The sequence below is a fragment of the Mauremys reevesii genome, linkage group 1 (assembly GCF_016161935.1).
Source record: "Mauremys reevesii isolate NIE-2019 linkage group 1, ASM1616193v1, whole genome shotgun sequence".
Lineage (NCBI taxonomy): Eukaryota > Metazoa > Chordata > Testudines > Geoemydidae > Mauremys > Mauremys reevesii.
Genome location: NC_052623.1, coordinates 32,793,401 through 32,810,052, shown reverse-complemented (window position 1 = coordinate 32,810,052; position 16,652 = coordinate 32,793,401). Strand labels below are relative to the sequence as shown.

The 16,652-nt window shown below is 45.1% G+C and overlaps 1 protein-coding gene across 1 annotated transcript in view; it reads left to right on the top strand.

Moving 5' to 3' along the window:
• The window catches only part of LOC120395214 (high-affinity choline transporter 1-like), a 29,332-nt gene extending 17,688 nt beyond the window's left edge, over positions 1-11,644 (top strand). The window contains exons 5-8 of the mRNA XM_039519404.1: positions 214-357; positions 5,166-5,319; positions 8,366-8,583; positions 11,111-11,644. Coding sequence (XP_039375338.1) covers positions 214-357; positions 5,166-5,319; positions 8,366-8,583; positions 11,111-11,644 — 1,050 coding nt within the window. The remainder of the gene's footprint in view (positions 1-213; positions 358-5,165; positions 5,320-8,365; positions 8,584-11,110) is intronic.
• Positions 11,645-16,652: the final 5,008 nt, after the last annotated feature.

Below are 16,652 nucleotides of genomic sequence, written 5' to 3'. Positions count from 1 at the left end.
CTCACAACACCACCACCCTTAATATTAGAAAAATCCCATATGAGAGCTTAAAGGTGGGAGGCAATTTCAGATTTCTGTGGAATCCCAAGGTTTGGTGGTGGTATGGTATGGGGAGAGGGAATTTCAGGTTCATAGGGAAAACAGAGGAGTTACAAATGTTGTCTGGTGTACATTAGCCTTTTGTACTGATAATTGTTTTCATGCTAACCACAGTGGACTTGTGTGCCATTTGCGCTGCTGAACTCTGCAACTGAAAGCATTTATTATACTGCTGTTAATGAATTCTATCAAGTACCATGGATTGGCAAACTGGAAACAGAGTATCTTGGAAGATGGTTAGATGAACTTCTGTATGTGGTAAGATCTTTTTTCCATCCTTTCCTTCTAATAGTTCACCTGCCTGGAGTGTCAGTAAAAGCAAAGCACCTTTTTATAAACCCACCAGTACAGCCTGAATTTTACACGATAGAATAGAGGGAGAAAGACACTTCGGAATTGCAGATATTTGTATGGATGCAGGGCCGTCCTTAGCCATACGCAAATTTCCTGGTGCCCTGCACAGCTGCGTGCTGCTCCAGCCCCTGCTCTGCCTCTTCCCCAGACCCCCCACCCCTGCCCTACCTCAGCCCCACTCAGCCCCACCTCTTCCCACCCCTGCTCCACCCCAGCCCTGTCCCCACTCCACCCCTTCGCCCAAAGCCCCCACCCTGCTCTGCCCATACCCCACCTCTTCTCACCCCTTCTCCTCCCCCACCCTGCCTCTTCCCGCCCCTGCTTTTCCCCAGCCCCTCCCCCACTCCACCCCTTCCCCCAAAGCACCCGCCCTGCTCCCCCCGCCCCGCCTCTTCCCACCCCTGCTCCACCCCTGCCCCACCTCTTCCCGCCCCTGAGGAGTGCAGCAGGGCCAGGCCTGCACTCACCGATGGCAGGAAGTGCAGGGACCTGACTCCAGCTGTGCCACTGGTGAGTGCTGGGGGGTGGTTCCGCCCTGCCCCCCAAGCCAGCCCCCACCCCCACAGAGGCCTGCTCCCCTGCACAGGGGGCGGGGCTGCGTAGGGCCCCAGAATAGCTAGGGACGGCCCTGTATGGATGCATCTTTATTATGGTTAAGGCTAAGATTTTGTCATGGGTATTTTTAGTAAAAGTCATGGACAGGTCATGGGTAAAAGAGAAAAATTCACAGAAGCCGTGACCTGTCCGTGACTTTTACTAAAAATATCCAAGACAAAATGGGGACCTGCGGGTCCCCACACCACCTGAAGCAGGGCAGCTGCTTGGGGCTAGGAGCTGCCTGCAGCAGCTGGGGACTGCAGGGTACTCCTGCCACCTGCAGCTCCAGGGGTCCCCCACTGCCTATGGAAGCTGGGAGCTGTGGGGTGCCCAGGCCTCCCATGTCAGTCGGGAGCTCCAAGGTACCTCTGCCGCCTGCAGCTCCAGGGGCCCGTGGCAGCCGGGAGCTAGGGGGTTCCCCTGTGGCCGCAGCAGCTGGGAGATGTGGGGTGTCCCCACCACCCACCGGGGCCAGGAGCTACACGGTACCCCTGCTAACCGCAGCTCCGGGGGCCCATGGTGGCCAGGAGATGTGGGTGGTACCCCTATCACCTGCAATGGCTTGGAGCAGCGGAGGCCACCCCACAGCTCCCAGCCCCACAGCTCCCAACCACAGCAGGCTGAAGTCATGGAGGTCACTGGAAGTCACGGATTCCATGACTTCCACAACCTGTGACTAAATCGTAGCCTTAATTATGGTGCATTAATGTCAGGTGCGCCTCATAGTTGAAACATTGCATTCAGGTGGGCACTCCAAATCTGGATGTTTATCAGAATTACCTGAACCACTTTGACCTATAGAACTGGACTTTTAAGAGCATAGGCATTGCAGGGACACGTAATAAACATTCCAGGACAGATTCTCAACTGACATAGCACCACTGACGTCACTAAAGCTTTACAACAATGGAGAATCTGGCCAGGGAATGGAAATACCATTACAACAGCCTTACTCACAGTATTTTGGCATGACTACTTCAGGTCCTGAATGGATCCTAGAAATGCATAAGGAAAACAATTAAACAGCAACTTCTCTTTTACAACTTGCCAGAAATGTTTGATTCAGATTCACTTCAAGGGAGAGGCGAAAGGTTGGGTGGGTTCTTATTTTACCAGACCATTTCTCCTATAGCCACAGCCTACAAAAGATTTCACCAACAGGAGTGAGAGTGCCAGGGAATGAAACAGGTGTAAGATATATATAAATAATAAATAGGGCTGTTGATTAATCGCACTTAATTCATGCGATTAACTCAAAAAATTTAATTGTGATTAATCGTATTGTTAAACTGTTCAATACCAATTGAAATGTATTAAATATTTCTGGATGTTTTTCTTAATTTTCAAATATATTGATTTCTATTACAACACAGAATACAAAGTGTACAGTGCTCACTTTATATTATTTTTATTACAAATATTTCCACTGTAAAAATAATAAACAAAAGAAATAGTATTTTTCAATTCACCTCATACAAGTACTTTAGTGCAATCTCTTTATCATGAAAATGTAACTTACAAATGTCGACTTTTTTTTGTTACATAACTACACTCAAAAACAAAACAATGTAAAACTTTAGCGCCTACAAGTCCATTCAGTCCTACTTCTTGTTCAGCCAATTGCTAAGACAAACAAGTTTGTTTACATTTATGGGAGATACTGCTGTCTGCTTCGTATTTACAATGTCACCTGAAAGTGAGAACAGGCATTCACATGGCACTTTTGTAGCCGGCATTGCAAGGTATTTACGTGCCAGATATGCTAAACGTTCACATGCCCCTTCATATTTTCCCACCATTCCAGAGGACATACTTCCATGCTGATGATGCTCATTAAAAAAATAATGTGTTAATTAAATTTGTAACTGAACTCCTTGGGGGAGAATTGTATGTCTCCTGTTCAGTTTTACCCGCATTTCACGTTATAGCCGTCTCGGATGATGACCCAGCACATATTTGTTTCACAGCAGATTTGACAAAATGCAAAGAAGGTACCAATGGGAGATTTCTAAAAATAGCTACAGCACTCAATGCAAGGTTTAAAAATCTGAAATGCCATAGGGGCCGACTTTCCCTCTGCCCCATGGGTGCTCGACCCCTCCCCCCCACCCCGGCCCCACCTCTGCCAACCCCTACACCACCCTCACCCCACCCCAATTCCACCCTCTTCCCCCAAGTCCCCACTCCTGTCCCACCTCATTATTGCCTTCTCCCCCGAGTGCGCCACGTCCCCATTCCTTCCCCTCCCTCCTGGAAAGTCCTAAGCGCCGCCAAACAGCTGTTAGGCAGCAGGCAGGAAGCGCTGAGAGGGGCAGGAGCAGGGATGCGGCTCCTCAGGGAGGAGCGGGGATGGGGGCGGGAGGAGCTTAGCTGCCAGTGGGTGCGGAGCCCCCGCTAATTTTTCCCCATGGGCGCTCCAGCCCTGCAGCACCCATGGAGTCGGCGCCTATGTGAAATGCCATCAAAAATTGTTGTTTCATTTTTGAATGCAGGTTTTTTTTGTACATAATTCTACATTTGTAAGTTCAACTTTCATGATAAAGATATTGCACTACAGTACTCGTATTAGGTGAATTGAAAAATACTATTTCTTTTGTGTTTTACAGTGCAAATATTTGTAATAAAAATAAATATAAAGTGAGCACTGTACACTTTGTATTCTGTATTGTAATTGAAATCAATATATCTGAAAATGTAGAAAACATCCAAAAATATTTAACTAAATGGTCATTCTATTATTGTTTAACAGTGCAATTAATCGTGCGATTAATCGTGATTAATTTTTTTTAATCACACGATTAATCATGATTCATTTTTTTAATCACTTGACAGCCCTCGTAATAAATAATAACAATGCTGTATGAGAAGCAGGGTGATCTTACTGCCGTGACCCTTGTCCTGCCTCAGCCCATCCCTCTCCAGGAAGTTTGTTAATCTCGGCTTGTGTTTAAACCTAGATTGTAAGGTTTTAGGGTAGGGCCAGTCTTATTATTTGTCCTGTGTGCTGGGTGCTGTAAAAATAATAAATGACAACAAGGGAGTTCCTGTGCCAAAGACACCCCGAGTGCCTGACAGGGAAACTCCTGCTACTTTCCCCACAAAAACAGTGGAACAAGGGCAGCTCTGCTACAGAATGAAGGAAGCCTAAGCAAGAAGCATACACCCCTGTGTGCTATGAAGCCTGGTTCTGCAGGGGATCTGCAATGGAAAGGGATGGGGTGTGGGGGAGTCAGGCCCTGCACCCCCGGGTTCCCTGCCGATTCACCAGGACTCTCAGCCAGCCAGTAAAGCAGAAGGTTTATTTAGACGACAGGAATACAGTCCACCACAGGTCTTGCAGGCACAGATAACAGGATCCCCCCTGTTAGGTCCATCTTGGGGCCCCACAGCCCCCCTCGGGGATCAGAGCCCTCTCTCCCTGCTTCCCCTCTTTTCTTCAGCCAACTCCAGTCTGCCCAACCCCCTCCGGCCCCTCCTCTCTGCTCAGCTTCTTTCCCAGGCTAGGAGGTCACCTGACCCCTTTGTCTCCAACACCTTTAGCCAGCACCTTTGCAGGGAGGGGCCGGGCCATCCGTTGCTAGGAGACAGAACTTCAGGCATTTGGCTGCATGGCCTTTTGCTGCTAGATACTTAGGATCTGTACCCAGCCCCCAGTAAGACCAGTCCCACTTCATCACACAAGCCAAGGGAGAAGTGGGGGCCAAGATAATAATGGATCTGTGACTGCACAGACCTACCAATCACCCTCCCCTGAAAAAGGACAGAGTGACAGCCAGAAGGATTATTACAACCCCAAGGTTGCAGTAGCGGTAGTAACACCAGAATGACTACTGTCTGGAGGGAGGAACTGCCTTCATGGGGATAGGTTTGCCCCAAATTCAGAAAAATTCAGGGGAGGGAGGCGAAGTTGCATCAGCATGTAGAACATTATATGTGATTATATTATATCCTGCAAAGTTGGGAGGGAGGGAGACAAAGAGTGGAAGACATAATGGAGCATATAGACCAAAGAAAATTCTGATGGGAGAGGCGGCAAATGAAGGTCTATAGCAAATGACACTCCAGCCCCTAATAGTGATGCATGAGTTATTTTTAATGGTTTACCTTCATTTCAGGCTCTTGGAAGTATTCCATGGCAGATCTATTTCCAAAGAGTCCTCGCAGCCTCCTCTTCCAGACAAGCAAGCCTCACTTCTTATTTTGCAGGGTTTGGGTGTGTTTTCATGGCCATTCCATCTGTTCTTATTGGTGCAGTAGCTGCTTCTACAGGTAACACAAAAGCTGTTTCTTTCCTTTAGCACCTTGAGGCCATAATCACTGACCTATTTTGCTAGGCACTGTGCACACACACTTGTCTGTTCCCCCAAAATCTTGCCGGGGGGGAGGGCGGCATGCCGGTCGTCATGAGGGCGGCAGTCAGGGAGCCTTCTGTGGGAGGTCTGCCGGTCCCGCGGCTTCAGCAGCAATTCGGCAGCAGGTACGGTGAAGGCGCGGCACCGGTGTAGATCACCCGCAGAACTGCCACTGAATCCACATGACCGGCAGACCTCCCACAGAAACATCACCGAATGCTCCCTGACTGCCATGCTTGGGGCAGCAAAAAACATAGAGCTGCCCCTGCGTATGAGGCACAAATGATGGATAAAACAAACAAGTGAAGGAAGAAAAAGTAAACAGTGACACAATGAATAGCAAAGTAAATATCAGTCTCACTGTAACAGGCATCTTACCTGTCCCACATGGTAATGGCTGCCTCATTTTCCCAATACGTGGTGATCTCCTTTTAGCTGGCTGGAAGGAGGTCTCAGAGAGCCCTGTTTTCAAACTTAAAAACATTCCAGGATACAAAAGTCACAAAGAAGAGTCCAAACAAAATGGAAAAATCCAAATCTTCCAACCAGTCTCTTTTGCTTTCTTTCCAGGGCCTTCTCCTTAGTTGCAGAGGTTCCCATCTCCTATAGGTGGCACCATAAGGGAAGTCCAGGTCCATCATCTAGTGCAGTCTTCAGCCCAGGCTTCCTAAAACACTAAGGGTAAAGTCGACATAGCCATTAAACACCTGCGGCTGGCCCAGGTCAGCTGATTTGGGCTCATGGGGTTTGGGTTATGAGGCTGTAAAACGGCTCTGTAGACGTTCAGGTTTGGACTGGAGCCCGATCTCTGGGACCCTGTGAGGGGGGAGGATCCAGCCTGACCGCAAACATCTACACAGCAATTTTTAGCTCCACAGGCTGAGCCCTGTGAGGCTGAGCCCTGTGAGGCTGAGTCAGCTGAGCCGGGCCAGCCATGGGCTTTTATTCCAGTGTAGACAGACCCTAAGCTGCAGTGCACTGTACTAAAATCCCTGCCCTGCTTCACTTTTTTCCAGACATTTCCTACTTTGGCCCATCTCATCCTAAGCTTTCTGAAATGTCTTCAGCAGACACTCTCCCAGGCTTCTTCCCTGGCTTCCTCTCAAGAAGGAATCACACCCCCTTGAGCCCAGCCCCTGAAGAGCTTCCTTACACTTCTGCTTGCCTGGACCTTCTGTCCACTCTAAGGGTACGTCTTCACTACCCGCCGGATCGGCGGGTAGCAATCGATTTCTCGGAGTTCGATATATCGCGTCTCATCTAGATGCGATATATCGAACTCCGAACGCGCTCCCGTCGACTCTGGAACTCCACCGCTGTGAACGGCGGTGGCGGAGTCGACGGGGGAGCCGCGGACATCGATCCCGCGCTGTGAGGACGGGTAAGTAATAGCGAATAGCGTAGCTGAAGTCGAACTACCTTAGTTCGACCCCCCACCCCAGTGTAGACCAGGCCTAAGGAAAGCATTATAGCTATCCCCAAGCATTCAAAAAACCATGAGTCATGCTTCAACAATCCTGCAACTGGTTTAAAAATCATGAGATTTTTTAAAAAAGGTTACTTTGCCTTAAAGCTTGGGTCACGTTTTCAAACTTTTCTCCATGACCATATGGCTAAAAACAAACTTTAGTTTATAAATGAAAGTTGAGCTTCTATATGAAGCCGGGGCTTTAAGAAAATCACCCAGTCTTGTGAACCTTGTGGTAAGATCACCAGAGTTGGTAGCACTGTGAAAGGCTGCCTCTTATAGTCTCTTCCTTTCCCATCATGCATTGCAGCCTGGCCTACAACTCCTAGAATGTCTGGCAGCTGTAGGCTAGAACATGGAACAGGGCAGGCTGGACCCAGGCCCGCTGTCCTCGGTCTCAAAATTCTTTCAACCGCTAAGATCATTCTTTCCACTCTGGAAGTTATATTTTCCTCATTAATTTTTCTGTTATGGTTAAATAGGCAGTGCTCTGGTACAAAAAGGCTTGTTTGTTTTAATCCCTAGTCATATATAATGGGGGCTAGATCCTCAGCTGGTGTAAATCTGTAGCTCACACCAATTCACAATAGCTGAGGAACTGTCCCTCAGAATTTAAAAAAAAAAAAAAAAAAAAAGGTAAGCTCATTGCAATATTAGGCTTACAGAGTTACAGTCACAGAGATTCAAAATCTCAGCATTGCCAACTCTCATGCCAGGAACAGTACTTAAGATGCAATCTCAGCAGGCAGAAGAATGGCCTCAAGGTTAAACCATAACAAACTCAGAAAATCTTCACTTTGTTCCCAGTTCTGCCACAAACATACACTTAATCCCTGTGCCTCAGTTTCCCATCTGAAAAATTGGAATATTACTACTTCCCTGTCAGAAAAAACATTGAGATGATAAACTCATTGGTGTTAGTGAGGTGCTCAGATACTACACTGATGGGGCCTAAGTATCTATAAAGAACAGTGCTATGTAGACAGGAGCTGTCATATCCCTCCTTCTGCCTGTGCATCCCAAATTGCATCGACTTTTGTTTGTTAATCAACTGATTTGATGAAGTTCTTGTTTTATGACATTCCAAATATCTTCCTTCTGTGCTGTGCTTTGAATTATTTTCCTTCAGATGAATGTTCCAGTGTTTTTCAAGGTTGAATTTCATTTAATTTCTCCTTCCATTTTCATAACCCTAAAACCACAGACCTCAAAGCATGATGAAGCTTAGAAAGTTTTGGTGGATTTCTGACAATTTAGAGATTTTACAGAGCCCAGGGATGCTGACAGTGTTCCTAATGATCTTTCCCTTCAGTGTTATTGATTGTTGCAGGGGAAATAATTATGTCTTACTGCACCTTGCAAAAAAAAAAAAAAAGGTCAAGATCAATGCAGAATGTACTGTTAGCTATTTCAATACAGAAGAGAGTAAAGGAATGAAAAATTAACAAAGCAAATCCAAAACTCCCTGTTAATTAATGTTCTTTTCTTTTTTAAGACTGGAATCAGACAAGCTATGGTCTGCCAACCCCTAATGAAAGAGGGGAGTCTAGCATGATATTACCCATTGTTCTGCAGTATCTTTGCCCAACGTATGTTTCTGTTGCTGGCTTAGGAGCCATTGCTGCTGCCGTCATGTCTTCTGCAGATTCAGCCCTTCTATCAGCCAGCTCCATACTAGCTCACAACATCTACAGGAAAACCCTTAGGAAAAAGGTGAGGAGTCTTTGTGAGCCTCTGACACCATGAATCACATGGGGAAAGTAATGGAAGGTTTTTTAACTACTCCTCTGTATACCCCCAGGAGATTTCTCAAGGTGAATGTTGCTGTAAAATGGTGTCATTGGGCTCTAGACATGGGATGGAATCACTCCAGAGGGTAGACTTTGAACTAGTCATTTAGCAAATGACAAAGTTGTGCCTCTATTTCATAGTCTCTAATGAAGTCAAAGAGAATAGCAAAAAGCCTTTGGGCAAAGCACTTCAAAGCACTCATGCAGCATATTAGAGAGAAGAAGGCGCTTTTTGGCTCCTCTCTGACTGTTGTTCCATTTGTTAAAGTGGTTTTGTTTAATTATTAATGACTCCAGAAAGAGAAACCTGGCCTTCCAAGCAAACTGAAGATGCCCTCATATGACACAGAGGAGGCAAGAAAACTTTAAAAAGTGGAACTAAAAAAAGCGACAGAGAAGTTTTCTAGCCGGCGACTGCATTTCAGTGGTGGTGAAATGATTTATCTATAAAGCTTGTAAATCACACTGATATCCTGTAGTTTAAAGGTACATGGTAAAGATAGGACAGTAAATTGAATTTCTTGGGATCTGTACTTTGTTACTTGATGCCTGAGTTTTTTTATTTAAATTCTGGCAAATACACTGTGTTATGACAAAGAAAAAATTAGAAGGCCAAGATTAATGCACAAGGTGACTGTATCCTAGAAATGGGTATAATTTGTATAAAATGTGTAGCTAGGTTTTCAATATCAAGCTGCTTTAAAAAAAGATATCACTAATTTGACTAGGCAAGTAATCCTCCAGAATTAACAGGCTTGTCTGATTTTCTCGAAAGGTTATTCTCACTGCATTACAAAATCAAAATGGCTGCTAAAACAATGGTGCCTAGATTGTGCACTCATGCTGGTGAGCACTTGCTCACACGAGTAGTCGCACCAAAGTCAGTGTCAATGCTGAAATCAAGAGGTTGCATGGGAATCTCAGCTTTCTTTTAAACAGAAGTTTCTAATCCTCATGGCGATGGAGAAAAGCTTGAAAATGTGGAGTACATATTGAAGGTTTAGACATGAGAATGTAAATAAAAACAACCCAAAATTTATTTATTTTTTTAGGTCTCATGATTTTTTAAGCCAGTCTTGTGATTTGGAGGAGGGAGGGGGGCCTGACTCATGATTTTTCAGTGCTTGGGTTTGGTAATTCTGTCTGCCAAGGCAAGCACAACCACATCCAGGGCCTGTAATGCTCCACTGAAGTCAGTGGCAAAACTCACTAGGATATTTTAAATAGATTTGACCCAAATCCTCATCTCTATGAGGGATAGGGATGGGGATGGAAACCGTACAGATTTCTCACTTGGGGAAATTCTGTTTCAAACAGCAGTATATCAAAGCACACCACAGAACAGCTAAGGGAGTCCCCTGGCCTGTCTATGCTACAGAGCGTTTGCAGGCATAGATATGCTGACAAATCCCCCTAGTGGAGACACAGCATATGCCACCAAAAGAAGTTCTGCCAGCATAGCTACCCCCACCTCCCTGAACAACATTAGCTCTGCCAAATAAAGCACCCTTGTCAGCACAGTTGCATCCACATAAGAGGTTTTGCTGGCATAACTCTGTCCGCTGGAGTGTGTGATTTTTTTCATACTCCTACCTGACATAGCTGTGCTGGCAACACTTTGTAGTATTGGCTAAGTTAGCGCAACTTACACACTGAGAATTCCAGAAGGTGTAAGTTATAGTTGCTTACATTCTCTTATGTATGTTCATTTAGACTTGCCTCTGATTTCATTCCACATAATCTATCCCAGCATGAGGCCCACCTGCGGGACCTAAAAGCAACTCAGAAAAGCTCTCTAGTGCAAGGATGCATGATAAACACCATTCAGCAGGGTTAAAATTTACCCTCACTTCCGTAAACATTTCTTAAATGTATCAGTTTTTAATATGGAAAATTCCTTACCACAGACAAATGTAAAATCTGTAAGGATCAATATTATTAATTTGGTAGAACATATGAATTCTGACCTGGTTTGATATTAAAAGCTAACGTCCTGGCCTCTCCATTTGCATGCCTCAGTTTTTGGGAGCTCAGTTGCAGACATATGGTGTGGTGTGATGTTGAGAGGAGCTGAACCCCTGTAGCTCCCATTGGTTTTGAATGCAGCTGTGGGTGGTCCATGAAAATCAGGCTCTGGGGTCTAAAGTTGGGCACCCAAAATTCAAGGCCACTCTAACTTATGTGCTGGCCTCAGTCATTAATCAACAGTACAGCTAATAAAGTTCCTCCTTTATTTTAAGTGGAGGTCCGGGCTTTGGTGCTGAAAGTTCTGAGTTCAAACACCACTGGCAAGGTGAGGGTTGTTACACAAACACCAGCGTGCACTGTTATAGTGATGTCAGCATCTATTAATAAACTCCTCTAACTTTTGTAACCTTGAGATCTGTTTCAGGGTGAGATTAAAAATGAGCCAGTGATGATTTCTACAACAACACTCTCTTATTTTATAGGCTACAGAGAAAGAAGTTGTCTGTATAATGAGGTTCTCCATGGTGGTTTTTGGGACAGCCGCTGCAGGCCTGGCTTTCCTTTCTAACTCTGTTTATGATCTGTGGTTCCTGAGTGGCGAGCTGGTGTACGCTCTTCTCTTTCCCCAGCTCTGCTGCGTCCTCTTCATTCCCAACACCAACACATATGGCTCAGCTGCTGGATTCCTCATCGGGTTCCTGTTAAGGCTGCTGGCAGGGGAGCCTTCCCTGAAAATCCCCCCTGTAATACACTACCCAGGCTGCTCCCTTGTGGATGGGGTCTACATCCAGCTGTTCCCTTTTAAAACCTTCACCATGCTTCTCACTTTGGGGACTATCGTCGCTGTTTCATACCTGGTGGCATTTTTGTTTAAGAGAAACATCCTCCCCCATGGGTGGGATGTTTGCAGCGTAATAAAAGAAAGTGAGGCTTCTGTTCCACTCCCTGAGATAGACGAACAAGCAGGCTTACAAATAAATATAGTTTATATTAATCCTATTGAAATACATACTTAATATTGTTTACTTCATAATATGGGTCAAGGTATTTTTCATTACATGCTGAGTTATTTTTTATTCATGATTATTTATAATATCCCCCTAGAAAGCTAGAAGCTAAAATCTCTTTTCTGATTAACATTTTGTTTCTTTTATTATACAGACATATATTGGTTTGTTATTATAAGATTGAACGTTTGCGATGAAACTGAACCTAAACCCCAGAGCCAAACACATCCACATATGGGGAGAGTTTGAGATGTGGATCTGAACTTTGGGACTGGTCTCTATCTGTATAATAGATTAAACCAAATCACCTGAGCCAAGGTAATACATTTAAAACTAATAAAGGATTTTTTTTTCACCACCACAGAATTAATATGTGGAATCGCTGCCACAAGCTATCACTGAGGCCACAAGCTAAAAAAAAGATTCAGAGAAGGATTAGAAGTTTGTAAAGATAATGAAATAAATCCACAGTTCTATTAGATATGATTTTCTTTAAAGAAGGACATAAATCAACCACTAACTGATGGGAACTGGGAATAAACTTCCCTATGGGCATTTTATTTCATAGCTGTCTATTATGGGGGTTTTTGCACTTTCCTCTGACAGATCTGGTGCTGGCCTCTGTTAGAGACAGGAGTACACCGGACTATATGGACCTCAGCTGTGAGCCCATACTGCAATCCTATGTTATTATGTAAAAGGTGTGTCAAAAACAGCCACATGAAGAATATTTTGAAAGGCAGGGACTGTGCCCTTTCAGTAAAAAAGAGTAGAAGTCATTCATTTTGGCTGCATAATAATGAAAATGAAGAATCTGAACTCAGTTCATTTTTCCCTCTAGTACCCAACTTTGAAAAATGTACAATTACACGCTTTAAGAGATCCATATATGTTTTATTTAAACATATTGGGGCCTGTTTCTGATGTAACTGTATAGACTTCAGCTGAGTTGCAAGAGGAATGAATGAGTGTCACGAACCAGGATGTGAGTGGTCATGCCTAGTGGTTGGAGCAGGAGTCAGGAGCCAGAGTTGGAGTCAGAGCTGAGTCAGGAAGCAGTGCTGGAGCAGACTGGAGCTGGGCAGGAACAAAGCTTTCACAGGAGCAATTGCAACTGTGGACATGTACATTGACAGCCAGAGATCAGTTGTTGCTGTTGAGCTAACGCGCAGGCTTGCTGACTTCCTTGGCCAATCAGTGGGAGCGGTCAATCAGGTGGCCCTGAGGGGATCAGCTGTGCTCTTAGGCTGCCCAGAGACTAAGCAGGGAGCTGCACGTCCTCATTCCTGACAATGGGGCGTAAATGTCTCAATTCATTGGCCTCCTAAAAGGCAGGTGTAATGATTCAGAAGCAGACAAAATAGTCGAGGCACGTATGAGAAACGGAAATGTAATTGGCACACTGCAGTGCAAGTGTGGTCCGAATCCCCTTAGTTGAGCCATCTTTACTGGGCCAGGGGAGGAGACACATTCATCATTTCAGATAGCTGTGTTCGTGCAGCTTTTAGACAGATGAATGGCATGGCATCATCTCCTTGAAATAGGCTGACCAGAGAGTGTCAAAAATCGGAACAGGAGGTGGGGGGTAATAGGTGCCTATGTGAGAAAAAGACCCCAAAATCGGGACTGTCCCTATAAAATCAGGACATCTGGTCACCCTACCTTGAAAGACCCCAATTTCAGTTCAGGTCCTTACAGACCACAGACACATGGAGAACCTTCGCATGGCCTGAAACCTAAACCAGTACCAGATCCGCTGGTCTCTTTTCTTCACCCAATTGAATTTCAGTGTGACATCCTGCTAGGTGCGAGAAACAGGAAGGCAGATGTCCTGTCCCAAAAGGACGAACTTGCTGAGTCATGCACAACACCTTGTACAACCATCCTTAAGCCAAACACACTGCCTCAGGAAACGGGGAAAACATAACAGGAGTTCAGATTATTTTTCAGATGGAATAGAGGATGATGAAGTAAACAACAGCAACCAATTACAAAACAGCCACTGTAGAGCTGCAGTTGCTTTTCTCTGCCAAATATAAAGGGACAACCCGAGAAAGGGATGCTGAGAAAAAAAAGTCCTTATAAAAGTGCAACCGTGCAGTTGGGAGAGGGGGAACTGGCAGGGATTGGGGAATTCCATTACCAAGGAAATGGCTCTTGGAGAAAAGGCTGCTGTGTTATACACCTCTCCAATCGCTTGACTATAGGAAATGTGTGTCTACTAAAGATAGCTACTTTGGTGCAAAGAAAAAATTCTTAAAATGACATGGCAACATATCCTTGCTGGAGCTGGAGCTGTGACTCTAGTGGGGTGCTAGTTGTCCACAGTGGCAATCAGTAGCACAGTCATGTATCCTTAGTTTTATAAATTCCGTTTTTGTCCCCGTTATTGGCCCACCGATTGACACATTTACACATCTATGCGAAAAACAACCTCTGGCCTCCAATGAAGAGCTGTCTTTGGATGCAATTGTGCTGTGTGGGCATATCAACCAAAGCAGTCAATGCTCACCTGCAGATGCACCATTACCGCTCCTCGCTTATTTTCACACCTGCCACCACTCACACTCCTTGGCATTGAAGAAGGGTATCTATGCCCATCTGGGCATTGTGGCTGCATAATTTTATATTTGTCTTGATTTTATTAACTATTCTCTCAAAAAAAGTTTAGGTTGTACAGTTAAACACTCATCAGGAAATGACAAAACTAAGGGTGTATATGTAACATTAACGCTGCCCCCTTTTGCACATACATTACCCTACCATCTTTAATAACAAGATCACACACCATTTCTAAAATAATACAATATAATTTTTCTACACCTTATATACACATATGTAGCATACTGCTCTGTGGAGGCCAGACATACAGAATCTATGAATGTCACTTATATCCAAGAAATCTGACCAACCCAAAAAAATCATGAGTTAAGCCCCCAAAATAATGTATTTTGGATTCTTTTTATTTACCTTCTTATTTTTAACCTTGAAGGGGTCATGTTTTCAAGCTTTTCTTAATGGCAATCTAAGTACCTCATGAAGTGCTTTCTTAATGGCAACACTACTTAACTGAATAAGGAAACAGCTTCAGACTTCAGTGAAGCTGTACCCACTTAACACACTGCTATACTTAAGCCTAGCATCTTGCATCTGAGGAAGTGAGTTTTTTTACCCACGAAAGCTTATGCCCAAATAAATCTGTTAGTCTTTAAGGTGCCACTGGACTCCTTGTTGCTTTTGTGGATACAGACTAACACAGCTCCCCCTGATACTTAAGCCTAGGAATCCCTCATCTGGGTTGAGCAAATTAGGAACTGCAGAATTGTTGCTTTTTGCCTTTTTAGAGCTGTCACTCTTCCAAGGACGCATGATGGTAGCTGTTTTTGAGACTAACTTATACCTGTGGCCATTACTAGCTAGTATATGGCTTCACAGGACTTCAGCCAGTATCCCTAGCAGGGGTGTTGGTACAGTTTTTATAGTGGGGGTGCTGAGAGCCATTGAACCAAACCGTAAACCCTGTATATGATGGAAACCTCTTCAAGCCAGGTGGTGTAGCAGCACCCCTAGTTCCAGCACCTAAGATCCCTAGGTACACAGATAATGAACTCTCTTCTCATTCCTGAAGGTGCTCCCTCCAGTTAGAGCTAAGGTCTGCTGCTGGATGTGTGTAGGGAAACTTGCACTGCTGTTGTGTATGCTGCACCTGTTCTGTGATCAGAGAACTTCAATCTCTAGGGTTGGCAAAGCCAATCTGGTGCCTTTTGTGACTTTTAAATGCCACGAGGAAAAGAAAATACGAGCAAGAGAACAGAAGAATCCTACTTTTGGCCCAGTTCTGCAAACCCTTCACTCATGCGGGTCATCCCGTTGGAGTCAACGGCATGACTTGTGAGAGAAAGGATGGATTATTCTGCCACCCACTGAGGACTCCCTTACCCCTGAAATAGCCAAAGTGAATAAGGGTGGGAGACTGGGGTCTTCAGTGTTTGAGAGTTTTCAGGATCAGGTCCCAAATGTGTATCAAGCTTAATTTCAGTATAGAAAAACTCATCCTGATTGTAGTTACTGTTTGAATTACCATAGTGAGTAGGAGGCCTAGTCATAGACTGGAATCCCATTGTGCTAGGTGCTGTACTCAGGACAAAAGGACAGTCCCTGCCCCCAGGAGCTTACAATCTAAGTACCTCATGAAGTGCTTTCTTATTACTTTCTGGAGAGAGGGGAAACAACGACCCATGAGTGGTGGAGTGAAAAGCAGTCACTCATCTCTGTGGGGGAAGATGCGCTGGAGGTTGGGTGGTTCTGCTGCACTCTTTGATCATGCATGTGTGGAGGAACACAGAGCCACTGTTGTACAGGCTTGCTCATGTTATTTACATCACCCTGTGAGTTCCTGGATATTACAGTAAAACAATCCAGGGGGTCTAGAAATAAAAGGGACAGCAACCTCACTTGGGATTTGTCTTCTGAGGTTCTCTAAGGGGAGTCACCCCAAAGGGTGTCTGAACCTTGGGCCTAGATGGGGTGGAGGGCAGAGTTAGAGGTCTATGGCAGGACATTATACCCCATATCGTCTGTTTCCCTGCCACTGTGATGTATTTCCTCCCAGACAAAGGAACTGGCACAAACTTTTCCCTGATCTAACTCCACTGAAGTCAGCAGAGTTCCACCAGGGATGAATGTGGCCCAGTTCTAAAGCGGTGATGATGGAATAGTGCACAGTAACGGAGCAGCATTGCTGGCTCCTCTGCAGAACTGCCAATTAGATGCTCATTTCCTGGGTGTATTACAGCATAGCTCTGTATAGTCGTTCCTCTTCTCATTGCCGCCCTCAGCCAATCGCATCTTAAATCAATACCTGAGGATCACAGGGTGTGAGCAATGAGAGAAGCCTATCGCTTATGTGTGTGCTTTGTGCGTGGCCGGCAGAACAATCTCAGGCTCCAGCAGAGACAAAGAGTGTGAGAACTGGTTTAGTCAGAGCCTGCAACCAGCTGAACTGGGTCTGCCCTAG